Consider the following 18805-nt stretch of genomic DNA (forward strand, 5'->3'; position numbering starts at 1 on the left):
AACTTAAAAGCACATTCATCTAAACCATTTTAAAGTATTAAATTATCTATTCAGACACAAAGCCAACGCATCGGGAGATGTGTCCTACGAAGAACAAGTGCCTGAACACACGCTTAGGTTTCGTCTGTTTCCTGCAGCTCGTAGATCTGAATGTACGCCTCAGTCAGTGTGATCATCTGTGGCAGAATGTTGGTCACATGCAGATCCTGCATTTCGTACCACTGGTTGGTGCTTTTCTGCAGTATATGACACCGATAGGTGCCGGAATTGGGTTCACCGTCGTGCACGATGTTTGCCACCAGATTGTATTTGGTGTATTGGTGAGTTTTTTTGTTGTCCTCCGTCAGGATGTCACCAAAGTCGACGTTTCTGTAATGTTAAGAGAGGCGATTTAATTTCTTCCCAAAATGTTACCTTCATCTGTAACTTACTTGACCGGAAAGTTAACGATGGTCGGATTCTTCTCCAAGAAGAACGTATTCTTGGTAAACCGTTTAATGTAGAGGATGACATACTTTGGCAGCCGAGTAATCTCAAATCGTTTCAAAAAATTATCCTTATACGTCTTGTACTCCTTTTCCGAGATGGAGTTAAACTTGGCCAGCAATTGGTACAGATTCACCTGCGGGATAATGTTTTCCCGCAGCTCATCGATGAACAACGGTGTGGCGGGCAAATCGCACGTTAGATACAGAAACGTGGATGTTTCCTCCTTTTCCTGATACTCATCCGTAGCCAGCAGAAGCTGCTTCTGAACATCGTCCAGCTCGGTCGGTGGTAGCTTCCGGGTGTAAATTTTCATTTCTCCCAGAAAACTCCTATTAATCACGGACGAGTCCGGTTGCTTATTCCCGCGCAACTGTTTGTGCAGGCTGTGCAGAAACCAGGACAGAAACTCGATTGGATCGCCCTGCTTCGTGATCTGGAACTGTTTGTTGCTCCACAGCACAACCGCCTGCAGCATCTCGTGCGGCGATACGTGTGCTTTAAAATTTCTTGGATTCCACAGCTTGCGCAACAGCTCACCGAAACGCTGCACCAGCGTAAACGCCGTATCGCCCGGTGGCCGTTTAATGTTCGCGTAGTTTTTCTCCATCAGGAAAAAGTCCCGGATCGGTTTTACGTGCGACAGAGCCTGCAGAATTACGTTACAGTAATCGTTTGCCTTGATATTGTTCAGCCCAACCACACCGGGATGGTAGAAGGTACCGTCGACCGTACGCGATTGCTTCACATCTTCCCGGTCGAGGCTCCGGATGTCACGCAGGGTGAACACCGGATCCAACACGTACTTGATATCATCCAGCGATGAATCGATGATTTCATAGTTATCCGGCAGGCAGTAAAACTTTAACGTGGAAAGGTTTAGAAACACATGGTGCGATTCCGCCACGGAATGGGTGTACGCGTGAGTGTTGGTTCCACGGCCCTGAAAGTATTTGCCGCACACCAGACACGCGTAAACGTTGATACGGGTCAGAGAAACGGAACATAGCTTCTCGAAATCGAAATCCAGCAGATGCCGATTGATTGTGTCCAGATAGGGACACTGCTTCGAACGATCTGTAACGGTTTGCTTCCGTTTCACGGCCAGCTGTCCACTGTTTCCACCGTCCTCATCGAGAACGTCCTCAAGCTTCGGTTTCTTAATCGGTGGAACTCCTGGCTGATCTACAAACAGTGTAAACAACGCACGTTTGTGAGGTTAATATCAACAGTTTCCCACCAAGCACGAATGAAAGCAGTAACACCTACCTGTTTGCGAATCGTTTTCCTTTGCTGGAGCCATTTTTATCTTAATTAAAACGGAGGGATTACACTTTTTAGCGTTCAGGAAATGAAATTGTGGTAAAGCTTGTTGGAAAACAAGTATTTTTCCCGCACCGATGCTGTCACAACAAGCCGACACGAAACGTCACATTGCGTGCAGGTGCCGATTGCACACACACACTATCAAACAATACGGAACCAAAACAAACAATTGCTCTGTTTTTTATTAAAATTAATACATTATTATACGAGAAAACTTTTCAAAATTGTCCCTTACTCGTCCTTGATAAAATTAAGTTTTAAAATGGTCATAAATCATATCAAAACATCGAATGGAATGTGAAATTTTCATTTCAACTCCAACTACAGCTCAAGTTCTTAACCACCAGGTATGCCTGCCTATACAAACGTCAAAAACGCACAGCAAAAAAAGGACTTGCGTAAAAAGGGAAAGGGCACTGGCGCAAGTAGAAGATTTGTTTTCACTGCGTTTCGGATAGCACAGGAAGGACGTGTGCATTCGTTGTCCGTTTGTTTTCCGCGAGCAAACTCAGTTTTCCGTTCGCTTATCACTGTCGATTAATCGTCGTCCGGTGCAGGTGCGTGGCAGCTCATCGATCCATCGGCAAGACGCGTGTACGCAGCGTGAAGGATTTCGGTGGTGGATTGTTCTCCGCGGTTTTGTGGTGGTTCGGTCGCGATCCGATCTGGCCTTCCGTGCTTCAGTGCTGTGAGAGGGTATGGCAAGGGCAATCGGAAGAAACCCCTAAGCATTCACGGGGAAAGGAATTTACACCTGTGTCCCACTGCTCACACGCAGACACACAAGTCGCACAAGTGTTAACGATGGCATGATTCAGTGCTTAGCCTCCGTTGGTTAGTTGTGGAAAAAAGGCAGAAAAGTGTCAATCGAATAAAGGGGGTGCAAGAAGGTGGGTTTTGCCGAGTGTTCCTTTCGCCGTGTGGCTGGAACGTGTGTCCGTGACCCGTTTGGTGGAGGTGTGTGTGGTGGATTTTCATCGCCGTGTCATGTGCTGCGATGCACATGCTGCTGCCATCCCTGTTCGCAAGTGTGTGTGATAAGCAGGCAGGAAGAGGGTGCAAGTGTTGCTTCCGGAAGTAGGCAGTGCGACTGCGACTCCAAGTGCCGCTTGAAAAGTTAGACCGGCTAGAAAGAGAAAGAGCCCGTGTGTGCGCGAGAGAGGGAGAGAGAAAGCAAGTGGGAAAAGTGAAGAAAAGTGCATACTCCCACCGGTGAAGGCAATCGAAGGTGAAGAAAAGCCGACAGCCTTGGTCAAAGTGGCGCAACAATGGTGTCCATTATAAAGAATCAACTGCTCAAGCATCTCTCCCGGTAAGTGGTTGGCTGTCACGTTGCGGTCAAGAAAGACCTGGACCTAGGGGAAGTAATGGTGAAGTAGTATCCTTTACCGGAAGTCATCCGGACACGGAGCACAACGTGTCATCTTTGTCCCTTTTAACTTTAAAACGTTAAAGTTTTTCGCTTTTCCTGAATTTCATCATTTCATTTTGTTTTAGTTGCATTAAATGTTAGGGGAAAGAAGTCCCGGTCCACGAAACAGCTGTTACAACAAATGTACTCGAGTCGTGGCCTTTATAATTACAAGACAAACCATTCCTTCGGACGACAGAAGAAAACTTCGTCAGGCTCATTACGGAAGAAAAGCAGCAGCACACCCACACACTCGGGGGTCTCTGGAAGCGTGCCAACATATACTCAATACTCTGTCCGCCACCAGCACATATTACACCATTTTACGCATTATATGACGAGAAGTAGTCGAAGGTGTGCCGCATTACGACATTTCGATCCTTTCGATCGGGGGTTGCCTCCTTTCTTCTTTGTCATGAGAAGAACTGACCTTGCGTACCACGTTTCACGCATGTAAAGGCATGTTTTACGAGAAGTTACTGGTTCTCCTCCAAGGTGATTTTCTGTAACAGAGGGACGGTCGGGTCGTTCCGGGGTAGGGATTTGATTCCGCTCCCTTCATGTTAGCAAACCGGCGCCATTACCTCTATGCCAACGGACTACTCTAGCACTGTTTCGCTTGTAGTTCCATTTGAAGGCGGATTACAAACGATACTTAGCCATTTCATCGTCCAATAGTGCCACTGTTTGCATGTCATTTAAATGTAAATTAATTTGTTACCCAGTCTCGCTACTCGTGCGGTATCGTTCTCACCTGGGCCATTCCATTTCGGTTACAAATCATTCGATGCAAGCTTTTTTTTCTCTCCATCAAAGACCTGTACAGGCCTGTCCCCGAGGCTGAGAAGAAACCACCCTCGATGTTGATATTATTGTTTCATTCCACTGTTTATAACGATCGCGAGTAACTGGCCGGGAATAAAACAAAACGCACCTTAACGAACTATCGTGCGTTTTGCGGGGTAAACCGACGGACTTAAGAAGGCACTGCTTCCGGTTACTGGTACCGGGTATACCCCGTAGCACGCGAGCCATGACCTTTTCCACGGCAGCTGCTGCTGCTGCTGTGTGTCACGCTGTGGTCGCTTTTGGTTGGAAAAGAAGCGTGAAAAACATCGGTATAACACAACACAAGCAACCGGTTCGGTGTAGGTGGGTTCGTTTATCATGCTTGCTGTTCTGGTTCACTTGGAAAAGACAGTTTTCTTAGCCGGGTTTGGGGGGGGGGGGGGGGGGGGCTTCTGCTTCTGTATCCCTCAGCGTGATACATCCAGCGTGAAATCGGTGCCGGTGCATATTCTTTCCGGTTTAATAGTCTCGTCATAAAAGTGGGTGTAAGGTAGAGTTTATCTGGGAAAAGCTTTATGAAGAGAGGACGCCTCTTTTTTGCACCCGGTTTGAGCTCGCAAAAAAAACGGGAGATTATTTTTTCTATAGTGACTACTTAACTACTTCCCTTGCTTAGAGTTGATTAGAAGTTACCCCTTTTAACAGCTCGTTACGCGGGAATGGGTGAACAGCGTGTTGCCTGTAAGCGAAACGGCTAGCATAGCGGGGAAAACTCCCCAGCTTCGAGCAGGGAAAAAGTTTTTCCTCTAACACCTTTATGATCTCGCGAACGATGATTCTCGTCGCTTTTATTGGTATGAAAATATGTTCCTCCCCAGGTGAGTGTGGTATCAACTTCAGTCCACAAGCCTGGTGCAGTTTTAAAGTGCTGCCCCACTATACCCCCTTTCTCGTCTCACTTTCCTTCCTTCGAACGGAGTGGAAAATAGCCTGAAAATAGCGCACCATATGGTACGCCGGAGTCGTCGGTGCTGGATATACATATTTTCCTAGTGCGTGTCACGGTGCTGTTATTTGTGGTGCGCGGGTTTTCGTGGAAAAAAAACAGTTGTCTGGGGCGCGTAAAAAGGAAATAAGAAAGCCCGCGCACTGGCTGGATAGCCGGGGGGGGGGGGGGGGGATAATGAAATGAAATAAAAATAAAACGACTTCATGGGTTTTTAAGGCACAAGCAAACGCCACCAGCACACACAGCCACAGTAGACAGAAACACACTGGGTTTTCTCCAGCATTTAAAATGATTCTAGGGGATGTCAGGGGTTGGCAACGTGTTGTCCTCTGAGGTGGTTTTTACTGTCTTCGAATTTTACTTGCCGCAATTTCCACTTATTCGGCCTCGGTTCCACTTAGAATTCATTTTGAATATGCTCATTTTCAGAATTGTTTTGTGAAATATTTTTGGAAGCATTGGTCGAAATACGGTATGTGAGATTATATTTAAATTTCCAATGATCTGGAGCTGGATTTTTCCGATATGATTTAAGCTTGTCGCGGACTACTGATAAATGAATCATCTAGCTATAGTCCTTCTTAAGGTTGCCCACCCTCTTGAAGTTGTAGAATCGAAAAAAATACCAAACAATTATTATCCCTGAGTCCAGTTAAAAAATCTCATGAATTATACGTCAAAACTAGTTCAATGTCTAGGAAAACATATGACTTCTTATATTTTCTGCTGGTCTTATCAATCTGCTGTGTGATTATATTTGTGGAATGAAATGAGCAGTCCATATGGCCAGGATTTTCTCAGACTTTATAAGCTGCATCGTCCTCTGACATTCTCAGAACATCACCAGCCCTGTGTAGCCTTCTGGGTATTTTTTTTCTCGTACAGAATTAGGAAGCTTTTGCTAGCTTTGGACATTTGGCTTATGTCTCAAATGTGAGTGCTGGAACCATAAATGTCCTATCTAGTCTCAGCTTCATCCGTCGTCTTGTCCAGCTTTTGACCAAAGATAGAGGAAAGTTTGATCGATTCCACCTACAATCAAATAAAAAGTTAAGGGACCCCGAGCCAAAAAAAAAAAGTAGAACAAGCAGCCCTCAGGGTCAGGGGCGAAAATTAGTCCACCAGCATTGGGTGACTCAATCCAATCGATATACTCGATCCGAATCTCGCGATAACGGTTATCGATTACCTTCCGCCACGATAAGCATGTTGTGTCACACCTCGTAAAAGTTTATTATCTTTTCGGCTAAAGTCTGAATAGATGCCCCCCCCCACTCACGGACACTCATTTTTGCAACTGAGTTACCCAAAAGGGTATATTTTCAGCCTTTTTACTGTAAGTATTTATTTATTATTTATTTACTATTTTAAATTATTATAAATAATTATAACAACGATTTCTCTCATTTTTGCTTCACTTTTACCTAAATTTAAAGTAACTCAGTAACGAAAAGTGAGTGCCGTGAGTGGGGGGGCATCTATTCAGACTTTAGCCATCTTTTCTTCGTATTTTTTGTTAAATACTAAAGCCATAAACAGCCTTCACTCGGAACCTGTTGCAACCGCTTGCGGAACCCTGATCGTACGTAACAGAATTATCTATCGCCGGGGCGAAGGATATAGCGCCAAAAAGGGAGTGTAAAAGTGACAATATTGGGACAGATTGTAATTTTGAAATGTACATTTTATTTCGCGCTGCTCCCTTGTCATACATTTCATCTACTTGTTTTCCTTTTCGGGCAGAAAAAAGGAAGAAGCCCGCCGTCAGTTATTAGATTATAATACGCCCGGTGTTCGGCGCCCCGGGTGATTTTTCTGGTAGCGTGCGGTTTTCGTCGGACGAAAGAGGAATTATTAAAAATGTATGTCAATTATGGTGATGCGTGACGCACTCCGCTCCGCTGATTGGCGTTGCAATAAAGCGGTAATTGATAACCGGTGCATTGTTCAAGGTTGATGGTTTAAAAATAGTACAATTAAATTTAGAACTGTAAAGGGTACGGGATGTTTTTTGAATTTCCTTTACTTGTCGTTAAGCTGCTTGAAGCACAAAAATTTGCAATGTAAATACACTGCAAGCGCATTAGACAAACCGGGGGCAGACACATGATGCTGACGATTCCCTATCAGAAAAGTAAACGTTCCGTGGTGTTATCAGCGGCAAACGGTTTCAATGGGTCCTCTCTGCTGGTGAGGAAGAAGGTGCTGCTGCGACGGATTAACTGCAGCATCATCTGCAAACTACATCCTGCCAGTTCGTTCATGTGCCGTCCATATGCGTCGGTAGCGGCAATCACTTTGGGTGTAATGCATAAAATAAACACAACCACAGTGTTGCACGATCCTCTTTGATCCTCTTTGAATCAGTTGTGTCCTCGCGCATATGGAAGAGAAATATGGAATATGAAGCGTGCAGGAAACAACTGTATTGTGTTGCAAAATTCTTCGTCACCGATAGTGTTGCCTTGGTGGACGAGATTACTGATGAGGAAACCGGAGCAACAGCAACTGGTTACTCGCCGGGTGCTTTATCAGGTGAATGAGCAAAGGATTACAACCTTCGGGAGTTATGGGTTTTCGTTTGTTTAATCAGTGCGCCCCGTTGGTTTGATAAGACGTGGTTGCGTGTGTTTTTTAACCCCTGAATTTTTGTCCCATCATCCTATGCTTCCCTGAAGGTTCACCAAAATCGAGCATCAAGCGGCGTCAGATGTTTGAATACTTATACGTGTCGTTCACTTGCAACACTTGAACGCAAACAGCTGCACTGAAACTGTTCATCATTTTTGGTACGAGAAAAAAAGCGGACATCAGAAAAGAGAGGATTTTTGGTTCGTAACGGTCTCAACTCAACTTGAAAGCTTGCTTGCACTATGCTTTAGCTGTTTCCACGAGTCGCCGGGGATGATAAATGGATGTTTGTGTAGCTGTAGTTTTCTATCAATCTACGTTAACTGCAGATGGGTTGGTCTGGGAAATGAACTTTCTTTCCCGACTGCAACTGCTCCCAGCATGGCTGCACTTCATGAAATGTGTGTGCCGAACGATAAAACAACTCCTCTTCGCCCTGGTTCGCTAACGACACTTGAAAGTGTTTTCCAGCGCAAAGGTCCAACCGTTGTAAGATGTTTGCCCTGACCGATAGTGTTTTCTTCTGAATGTTTCAATGAGCTAGGTGCAAGATCCGGTAAGGACATAAAAAAAAACAGGCTTGGACATATTACATCCCATCATCAACTATTAACCTTCGGGCTGACTTTTTTCCCTGGCCATGCGGCGTTAAAGAACCTGCCGTACTCATTAGACACTGCGGTCGTGTGCCTTACGGGTGACAAGCGTCGTGAGTTGGAGTGAGCCGGGTCCATCCATCCAGCATCCCGCGCTATAATTTCTTCATCCTGACCTCTTCGGGCAGTAAAGGTCTTTGCCGCGACCTGTCTATAGACCGAAGATGGAAAAGTAGAACAGTCTTCCCGTTTTTTTGTTGTTCTTCCCATCGTTCTGTATTATTCTTGCTCTGTCTACCAGCTACCACCAAACAGCTTCCATCACCATCACAAGCTGGGGATCGTTTTGCCCTTCGAGACGGCGTGTAAAATTGACGTCATTACGTTTGCAGCAATTGCTGTCGCTACCAGATCCCATTTGCTGCAGGAAATAGGAGAGTAATTTGGAATTATAGACCAGCGCTAACGCTTGCCGTGATGAGGACGATGAAAGATGTGATTGCATTGTTGATGGTGGTGGTTTCTTGGTGGATGGAAGGCAGAGGAGAATGATTAAGATTATGTGTCGAATTTTTGAATTTTTTTTGTTCGGTTGGTTCCTGTCTTTGTTGATGGCATTTTTGTTAAAGAAATGAAAGACTTGTTGAGTTTCTTCAATATGCATTTTGAATTAATTTTTTATTGAGTTTGTCAAAAAATGTTTGTAATGCCTCTGATTGTAACGGGAATACACCGGGTAGACTTTGAAAATTAAGTCTGAAGTAAGTGATTGCATACTAACAGGCGCTAGGTTATCTAGAAGAGAATTTATAAGAACTTAGGACTTATGTACGACTCAGAACACACGATCATTGTATCCAGGAGTTAGTTTTATTTGGTAAAAGACTCGAGAAGGCCCCCCCTAGAATCTTTTGTGTGCAGCACTGTGGCCTGTCATTTTTGTTGTACAGTGGGATTTCTGTATGGTCAAAACCCATTTGATGTAAACATTGTGCATTGTTCCTTAATACTTTTAACAGACAGTGAGTAGAACTTGATACAATACATTGTAACAAGTGGTTTAAGATTATGATATTCTTATGTTTCCTCCTTTGCTGAATATCAATGCAAGGTAACAAGTATTCATCGAATTACTGTTCCATTACCGTCCGAGAACGCCGTGCATGTTTTAGGCCCGATTATGCACCCCAAGTGCGACCGAAAATCAGTACGAGGCCTTTGTTAGCCAAAATGAATGGTAGGGTTAGCGGGGAGGGGATTTTAATCAAATAATAACAATATTTTTTTCGACTTTCTTCAACCAATTTTGACCACACTGAAAGCACACTGAAAGCTCACTGTGAAGCTCTCGCAACGTGTACTGCGGATTGCATACCTTTAGGCGTAAATCCTACAGCGCCTAACAAATTTTGTCAGGGGGGGGCCTTCTCGAGTCTTTTACCGCAATAAATGTGTATAAATTTAAAATATGGAGAAAGAAGTGTACAAAACTTCCAAGTTCACTAAATGGTCTGTAGATTATGAAAAGGATACCGAAATTGCAGGAAAGCTCTGGCAAAATTATTTTATGCTCCGATATGATCTGTTGAAATCCTGGTCATGACACCAGCACGAATTCGATCGATTTAATTTTACATTACATTATAAATTGAGCTTTGAATCAAATCATTGGCAGCATTGTAATAATGTAATCGCTAGCTGTTTCGATCTAACTTATCGATAAAATGGTGTAGAAACCCCCTTAAAAATAAAACGCGAAATTTCCACCCGCTACCAGAGAAATTACTTCCACTGCATTGTTTCTGTTCGTGCAGCTATCATAACTCACGACGGCCCGCGAACTGCAACGTTCGGCAAATGCACGCGCTTCACACACCTTTACCTTTGATGGGAATGCACAAGTGATGCACAATAAATCTAAACATTTGCTTTGTCGTGTACCTCACCTCCAGCGGTGTCAGGCGCGTTCCGACCGAATGCATCGATGACGGCGAGTGACGATGATGGTGACATGACTGTGGGACACAATGTGTGTGTGTGTGTGTGTGAAAAGATACAAACACACATATTACAGGAAATCCTCATTTAATATGCGTCCTCGCCCCATATCACACGTACGTGGACGTGTTCCGTTCGAGTGAGTAAGTTTGTCTTGATGATGTGTGAAAATTGTGCTACGATTGGCATGCTCCGATGATAGCAGGCAAAAGCAATTATTGTTGTAAAAAGAAACAACCAAACGTTTGCGTTAACTCTCCCAGCTCTGGGTGGGAGTTTTTTTTTCTCTTCTAGCGAATCGGGGGCCAAACCTTGCCTCTTGTTAGGCAGATTTATTACGGGAATCGGTTCTGAAAATATGTGGATCGATTATGAGCTTTTTTTTGCTATCACGAAAGAGAATAACTGCTCACCAGGGAATTGTGTAATTAATGCTTCTTTTCATACTCATTTTCCATCCATTTTCTTGTCATCCCGATTGTGATTGATTGCTGCTGAATTGTGAAACGTTTCGTTGCCAGGAAAAACAGCCCCCATCGCTCGACGATGGCTTTCTGTTTTGATCCAGCGGGTTTGTGAAGAAAATTGCCAACTTCGCGTACGCTCGTTGTTTTGTGTCGTGCCGCATATTAGATTAGCGCGAGGTAGCAATATCTCTCGCGAAAGCGAATCAGAAAAGCCGATCGTCACGTGCTCTACTGACGACGTGAATTCTTCTCCTCGCCGGAGGAATCGAGCTTGGTTCGCGAAGACTCGCGCCCATATGCATAGTTATGATTGGTGATGGAGGAAATCTATCGCACTAGCACGTGCGCATCCCTGGCCATCTGTGTGCCTTTCATTTCGAACCATCATCGGATTCATCGTCCCGTGGGATGTCTGCAGATGAAGCATGATTGTAAATGAGAAAGATGTCCTCCTCCATCACTATCCTTCTCTGCCGAGGCGAAGCTCACTGCTTGAAGGTTCTTTGCTACACCTCCTCCCCCCCCCCCCCCCTAAGCGGAGATGGATCGATCATCCGAACGTGCTTAGCTTTACGGCTCTCATCGGGTGCAAGCTTTTCTTTCTATTTTACACACACACACACACAAACTCACGCCGGGACATCCCAAACTGTGGGATGGAATACATAAATAATGGAATGAAATTTATTTCCTTTCAATGTTGGTCGGCCGGCTTTTCCAACACCCGAGCCTCGGGGAAAAGCTCGCCGACTACGGCAACCTGTAGCACGTACCGTAAGCAGTACCGCGTGTCATCAATATTAGTCTGACCGGTGGTGCTGTACTAAGACAGATACAGAGAGAGAGAGAGAATGAGAAAGGCTACATGGAAAAGACAGGCTACTAACGCACGAACCGAACGTTAGGGCCCATTTTCACCCCTCGGGGGTATTTGGCGGATGGATTGGTTATTAGTTTAGTCGTCGAATGTATATATATATAAACGTAGCGGAATCATATCTCCCATCAGCCAAAGTTTTGGTCCACACCTCGAGCACACTGAGGGCGAACAATTTCTAAACCCGGAAGCAACGGGCGATGCGCGGCACCATTGAAGATAGATGAATTGTCTGATCGACCGGATAAGATATATCCCCCCCATCACCCACACCAGTGGCAGGACAGGAACGTTCGCGTACCGAAAAGCTTCCCGAAAGGTGTAACGACGGGAGAACCCGTTCAGTTATTCATTAGCAGCATTATTTATGCATGGTGCGCCACCGGTAATAGCGCTCGGGATGACGATGGTTCGGTTCGGTGCGGAACCAAGTCTCGATGATGCTCTGGTACAATATTTATCATTAAACTTGACCGTTATAGTCGACCGAACGGGAGAGAATGGATGCATGCATAGTGGAGAACCGATCTTTTCCTAGTATGAAGTGTTAATGTGCTGCAAACGAACCAGCAAGCATGAGTAATGTTTGAATTTTGTCCTTTCAGTGGTTGGATGTGGTGGGAGCAATTTTGTGTAGTATAGTGTGAGCCTTATTTTTCACATGCAATTTTAAAATGATTCCTTGTGCTTGTGAATTTCCTTTTTTTTGTATGGAGAATATTGAAGGCTTCAACTTAAAAAAACAATCGATTTAATAATTGCCTAGGAAAGGATCTTCACACGGTAGGACCGGGGTTCAAATTCTATCTAGACCGCCTCCCCGTACGTACGGTTGACTTCTTTACTAGGGGTAAAATTAAGTCACAGAAAGCCAGAAATGGGAGGCTGAGACCTAAGGTCTTTGTTTAGGTCGAGGTAAGATCGGTTAATCAAAGCTCGATATGCATCTTCTTACACTACTTTACTGGCAGATGTTTGATAGCTATCGGTTGAAAATGTTTAAAAAAAAATGCTGAAGTCATCTAAGGCATCATTTTTATCAATTTATGTTGTTGGTGGAGTTTCAACCGTATTGTTTACTGTGAGCTAGTAAAAATACTCTATTTTGCTTTGATCTTTTGTTGTATTAATCGAGTTAAGCTTAGGCTCTAAACCAACGATTTTTAAGCTAAACAAAAGATTTGAAATCTCTTCATTGAATTGGGACAGTTTTCCGTGATGGTCTATTGCTGGTGGGATCGGTTATAAATATTTATTGTGAGCCACTTGTACTTAATATCGCGTTTTCAACCATTTTTCGTCTTGCAACAACTGTTTTTTTACGTTGGAAGTCTTCTTCTTTTTCTTTGGCACTAACAACTTTTAGAGGTCTTGGCCTGCCATTTCTGACTTTTTGTGACTTGATTTACCAGTCGTAAAGTTATTCAGCCCTGTGTGCGGGGATACGGTCTGGATGGTATTTGAACCTCGTTCCTGCCATGTCGCTTCGACCGGTCCGATGGCCTTACGGTGTCCGGGCGATGTGACGTTGGAAGTGCTTACAAGATACCAATTAGGATCTTATATCTTTTTTTTAAAATCATTTTACCTCAAGAAAATTTAAAGCTAACCCCTCAATTTTGAATATTGTTCAGGGTTAATCCTGGCAGGAAGATTCACTTGCTTGCTTCAGCTTTACCAACGATGTCTCGTTTAAAAATGACTTATTACGTTACACAGTTACGATCAGTCTGGATGCTCCTGGAAACTTTCATCGGCCATATTCCCTCATCCTCCTCTCTCTCCCCCTGTTGACCATCACCCCGGAAAATACGGGGAAGTACCCCCGAGACGGTAATGGTCCGGAACGCTCCCGTTTGTCTCTCCGGGGCGCAAAAAACGGGGCGCCCCGGAAGTCCCGGATGTGGTGTGTGAGACAGAAGAGGGCAAAGGTTAGCAGCAAATTGAAAGTCACTCCCATTTTTTTGTCCTTCTCCTTTGCCTTCGCCAAAGGGCACTCCGGGAGTCTCGAGAGAGTGAATCCGCTGACCTGGGTGGCTGGCTGGTCGTTGATGTTGCCCTTTTCTTTCTTCGCCAGCCATTTTTTTTTTTTCATAGCCTAGGTTGGGCTGGCCTGAGCCTGGTCGTAAAAGTCACGCCGCCACGGACACTGGATCAGTGCATAATTGAATTCCTGCTAAAGTTTACCGCCGGGTGGATAGAAAAGCCACGAGCGCGGGCGCGTGTGTGAGTCGCTCCCGGTGCTTATTCCACCCTGCCAGAGAGATGAAGGACGAATTGTTTTAACAACGGGATGGTTCGCCGGTGATTTCAATATAAACTTTTGCCCTTCGCTACTTCGGGGGGGTGCGCGGAAGTTCTCGCCCTCCAGCCCAGAGTCAGTCAGCCAGCCAGCTGTTGGTCAGCCTTATGATGCGCTGTACCGGGTGACCGTTGGCGGCAAAATGGTTAAAGTTTTGCGCTGTCTCGGTGACGTTTTAATTTGTCGCTGTAAAATGGGGCCAACCAAAGCCCTCCAGGGGGCTGGAAAATGACTGACTGGCTGGCCCCTTTTTCATCCCATTTCTCGGACGCATTAAGCCTGGGCTTCTGCTTCTTCTTTATTTGATCCTTCTTCGGCTTTGGTCATCGTAACAGGGAGCAGACAGTGTGTAGATGCCACATTTCGGGAGCCGTGTACCTACGCCTGGTGGGAATCTAATTTGTTTATAGTCATCAAAGCGATAAATTGGCCCCGAACACAACTGCCAGCAACGGTACGTCAGCAAAATTCCCTTTTGGGGGGGGAGAGAATCTCAGGAACAGCCATTTTTTTTCTTGGTCGTCCAAGAGTGCTAAAATCTGGCCCATTTTCACCAGGGATTTATCGGTGATGACGTGGTAATGTCTTTTTGACTTTTGAACCGGTCAGGGGATGAAAAATCGTGATATAATGAGGTACCATGGGCAAAGTTTGAAGGGAAGATTGGAGAAGAATCTCCTTCTCTCATCCTGCTTATCTCTTCCCAAGAGCGAACTTTATGGATGGCGATTTACGCACCCATCAAAGGAGATTTTTGCATCTGATGGCTCGCAGGCGTTTTAAACCGAAGCGATTATAGCCGGACATGTAGTTAATCTCAAGTGCTAGATGGCTTGATAATTGGACCATGCATATTCAATTGGAATGTGGTCACTTATCTCCGGCACGCTGTACCTGCTCTGCACGTTGCTGAATTCTTGGAAACAGCTCGTGGGGAATAAAATCTTTCCTCAGATCTACAAACTAGATTTAAATTTGCATTGAGCCTGGCCCCCCTACCCTTGACATCTTCTGCTGTGTGACCTATATTACGTTTTAACCCTTCAAGTGAGCGATCCACTTTGTACTTGGGTTTCACATCCCGTTTCCTGTGCTCCATGTTGGTCGGAGAATGTAAGACGAACAGTTTGTGTGCGATGATGATATTCATCACCGGAAGGATTAGAAATTCATCACGCTAATGAGACTGCAAAGCTCTTTGCTACTTATTGTGTCTTCCCGCAACATCACTTAAAAGTTTGCTAATTTGTTTTCCATTTTTTCACACGCTTCCTGCTTTTCTGGTCTTGGAGAACTCTCGCTGCGGTCGATCTCATTATGTGGATAGTTCCATGCATAGAAGACTTCTATTGGCCTGCCACTCACAATCGTCTGCATCGTGTGAGGCTCAGCAAACTCGCTGTCAAAATTGTTTGGCGAATATTGAAATGAGCATCGTTTTCGGCAACTACTTTTTTCCGGGTTCGTGTTGCACGTGCTCGAGCTAATCAAGTAAATTATCAGCCGGTACTCCCCGGGCACACAATATGACCCGCTGGCCAGCTGTGATGAGTTCATTGCGAGTTCAGCTCTCCCTGAATCTACCACTAATGTCATTGCTAACAGCGAAATGCAATCAAGCTATTCGTCGCCCAGGACGCAATGCTCAAGGACACTAGCACCCGCATGATTCGAATGGCATCAACATTGGACGACTTATGCGCTAGTGTCAACAACACTTCCTTGCCGAAAACCTTTGGCCTGTGGTCATGTAAAATAGGCCTCGAAATGGAAACATTTTTGGCTGCCATTTTTGCCCTCATCACCTTCCTGGACCGATGGTCATCTGCCACGAGCCAAGGATTCCGTCGCAAATGAGCATAAAACGGTGCGGAATAATTTGCCCTGATTAGAATTCATCTCACAAACATGCGCGCTCTTTCTTGCTGTTGTTGTTGGACGGTTTTATGCTGTGGTATAGGTATTGGGAAGGTTCCCCATTAGTAGTCTCCTGTCCACAGTGGGAGGTAAAGTTTGCCGTCCTCGTTTTTGCTGGTGGATGGCTGCTGGGAATGCTTGCGGGAATGCAGGTCGGCATCCTTGCTCTTACTGATGGGCCTGTCAGTTGGAGCCGTGGATCTCGCTCGAAGCCAGCCCCAACTCACACCAGTAATGGCCCTAATCGTAACGTGCTATCAAATCCACCGGTGGTTAAGGATGGTTAGGTTTGTTCGTTTTTGTCGGCCTTTTGCCTTGCCTAGGGCAATGTTTCCGCCTTTGGTTCCTTTGGGTTCGTCCGTATGGAAGCAGGCAACCAGAGCTAGCGGAGCCATACATTTCGGTGTGTTAAGCTTTCGACGGCTTTCGTCATGCATACATTTAGGCGAAAGTAAAAGTTCCCATACATCCTCATTCGCGTCTCGCACCATTTCTCGAACCTCGCTGCGGGTTGGCTGGTAAGGGAAGCCAAGTATTTTATGTGCAGGGCCGCTCGGGTTTTATTTCCCCGAGCGCTCGTTTAGCCGGCATTTTGCCGAATGTGTCATTTAATTTCATCTTTGGCTTCACTTCTTCGCACTTTTATTTGACATTTTCGCCATTTCAGGTCTGTCGAACAGTGGAACTTTCGTTCGTTTTTTTTTCGCTTTGTATTTGGCCCGAGATTCCCACTCGATGGAGTTGGGGACGAGCAAAGCGACACCATATCCTGTTTCCTGGCTTTATTTATTTGTCCCTCCCGGGGACCGCTTCCGAGTTCGGTTTGTGCATGCCTCAGGCTCGCCGTCTTGAACCGTCGTACTGATGTATGTGTGTGCCCGTCTTTTCATTTCCTTGCAGCTACACGAAGAACTTATCGCCGGATAAGGTAAACCTGAGCGCATTCCGGGGCGAAGGTGAGCTGTCAAACCTGCAGCTGGACGAGAATGTGCTGACCGAGCTGCTGGAGCTGCCGGCCTGGTTACGGCTAACGTCCGCCTGGTGCAATCATGTCTCGTTTCGCATATCCTGGACCAAGCTGAAAAGCACACCGATTATGCTGGTAAGTGGCGTGAACACAGGACAGCAAGTAAAGGATGGATAAGGATGGTGATGTATCGACTTACCTGTTTGACACCATTACTCAATAAGTGAACTTCTCTGCCGGGTCCACTGCCACCAGCAGTTGTCCGGTTCTCGGATGGCTAATTATGTGAGATGATTAATACAGTGTGAGAGTGTGTTTCTGTATCGTGTGACACATTGTGGAGTTATTGAAAATTCTCGGGAGATTTAGAAAGAAAAGAGATGGCAATATCTGTTAAAAGAAGACGCGTCGGACAGTGAATTTAAGTAACGAACAACGTCTTTCAAGATCCTTCATCATCGAGATGGATCAAGATCAAGATCCTTTCTCAAACTATCACACCTGTTTTTTCATTTCCACAGACACTGGACGAGGTGAACATAACGATAGAAACATGCGAAATAGCACGGAGCGGAACGCCCACCGCTGGCCTCTCGAGCCTCGCCGTACCTCAGGGGAAATACAGCTTTATACACAAGGTGATCGACGGCATCACGATCGTGGTGAACACGGTGAACGTCAATCTGAAAAGTCCCGCCTTTACCGCCTCGGTACAAATGTCCCGAATACGGGTCGAATCCCGAACGCCCAAGTGGCTGTTGGGCGATCTGCGCGTGACACGACTGAAGGACCCGACCCGCGGCATGATACTCATATTCAAGGAACTTTCCTGGCAGACGGTACGCATCGAGGCATGCAGCACGCAGGACCTCAGCCTCACCCCGCTACGCCTGCTGACGAATCAAGCCAAGTGCCGCATCACGATCAAGAAGCGGCTGACGGACTGTAGCATCGTTGCCAGCTGTTTGGTGCTAATTCTGGACGATTTGCTGTGGGTGCTTACCGATTCCCAGCTAAAGGCGGCCCTACACTTTGTCGACTCGCTAACCGGCCTCATCAAAGCATCGACGAACGTGGTGCAGCGGGTAAAGGCACAGAAAAAGCTGGAAACGTTGCCCGAGTATCAGGCCCAGCTGGACCAATCGAAAAAGGCACCGGACACGCAGCAACTGTCCGCCGCCCAGCGTTACTTCAACATCTACGATGTGCGGGAAACGTCGTATCACTTCTTCAGCCAGCGCATTGATCTGCACCTGTGCGATGACGTCGGTGTGGGACGGTCCAGCCACCCGAACCTGACGGACGGTGGCGCGCTACAGATTTCCGTGCAGGGCTTCCAGATCGATTACTATCCGTACCATTTGGCGAAAGCCGATCGATCGCACTGGGCAAAGTGAGTTGTGCTTTTTTTTTTAAATTTCTTCCTCTGTTCCAGTTCCGTTCTTGCAACACCAATCGAGAGGGTGGGGCTCAGTTTCGGTACCGCACCGAACGCTGAACGTTTCTAGTGTCACACATGTCAATGAGAGGACTGTAATTTAATTTACGAACAAGCGAGCGCAGTGGCAGCGTTCGTCGGTAAATAGATCGAGAAAGTTATGGTTGATAGGGGCAGTTTGCAGTTGAGTGATGCGCACGATGCGACTTTTACGAAAACTAGTTTTGCGAGCGTATCCAGCATCCGGAATGGACGCATGCTAACAAATTGCATTTGAATTAATTTGCTTGCGACAATTTAACGATAAAATAATGTTTGATTCTATTATGAGTAAAAAAAGCAGTTTATGGGTGAAGGGAGCTCGTGAAATGAACGACCGTCCCACTAGCAGCTAACATTGCCTGTTTCCCTATCTTGCGTGCCCTAGATATCGTGAGGCCAGCATACCACCCGCGCTGTGGCTCGAGCAATCACTAAACACCTTCAGGGAAGCCATACTTAACCTAAGTCAACCAAATCGACCACCGCAGCATGCATCACTGGAAAGGTACTATATCCCCGGCCACTGTAGGAGCTCACTTTACGCGCCGA

General features: G+C 45.8%; 2 protein-coding genes across 4 annotated transcripts in view; one reads left to right on the plus strand and one right to left on the minus strand.

The window, feature by feature from the left end:
- Positions 1 to 20: 20 nt before the first annotated feature.
- Positions 21 to 1941, minus strand: LOC118514674 (U4/U6.U5 tri-snRNP-associated protein 2). The gene is made up of 3 exons (XM_036061717.1): positions 1756 to 1941; positions 432 to 1671; positions 21 to 369 (listed from the first exon to the last, which is right to left on the minus strand). The coding sequence occupies exons 1-3, from the start codon at positions 1787 to 1789 to the stop codon at positions 114 to 116; spliced, it is 1530 nt and encodes a 509-aa protein (XP_035917610.1). The 5' UTR covers positions 1790 to 1941; the 3' UTR covers positions 21 to 113.
- Positions 1942 to 2216: 275 nt separating this feature from the next.
- Positions 2217 to 18805, plus strand: part of LOC118514676 (UHRF1-binding protein 1-like) — a 31258-nt gene continuing 14669 nt past the window's right edge. For all 3 annotated transcript variants that reach the window (XM_036061721.1, XM_036061723.1, XM_036061722.1), the window contains exons 1-4: positions 2217 to 3124; positions 16710 to 16911; positions 17298 to 18169; positions 18642 to 18761. In XM_036061721.1, coding sequence (XP_035917614.1) covers positions 3081 to 3124; positions 16710 to 16911; positions 17298 to 18169; positions 18642 to 18761 — 1238 coding nt within the window. In that variant the 5' untranslated portion in view covers positions 2217 to 3080. The remainder of the gene's footprint in view (positions 3125 to 16709; positions 16912 to 17297; positions 18170 to 18641; positions 18762 to 18805) is intronic.

This window comes from Anopheles stephensi, chromosome 3 (genome assembly GCF_013141755.1).
Source record: "Anopheles stephensi strain Indian chromosome 3, UCI_ANSTEP_V1.0, whole genome shotgun sequence".
NCBI lineage: Eukaryota > Metazoa > Arthropoda > Insecta > Diptera > Culicidae > Anopheles > Anopheles stephensi.

What these genes read in the sequence shown, in the direction of transcription:
- LOC118514674 (XM_036061717.1), bottom strand. Translation starts at nt 1,789, where the DNA reads ATGGCTCCAGCAAAGGAAAACGATTCGCAAACAG. An exon ending in GGAAAACGATTCGCAAACAG is followed by an intron (nt 1,672 to 1,755) that starts GTAGGTGTTACT and finishes CACTGTTTGTAG; the next exon opens with ATCAGCCAGGAGTTCCACCG. An exon ending in ATCGTTAACTTTCCGGTCAA is followed by an intron (nt 370 to 431) that starts GTAAGTTACAGA and finishes TTAACATTACAG; the next exon opens with AAACGTCGACTTTGGTGACA.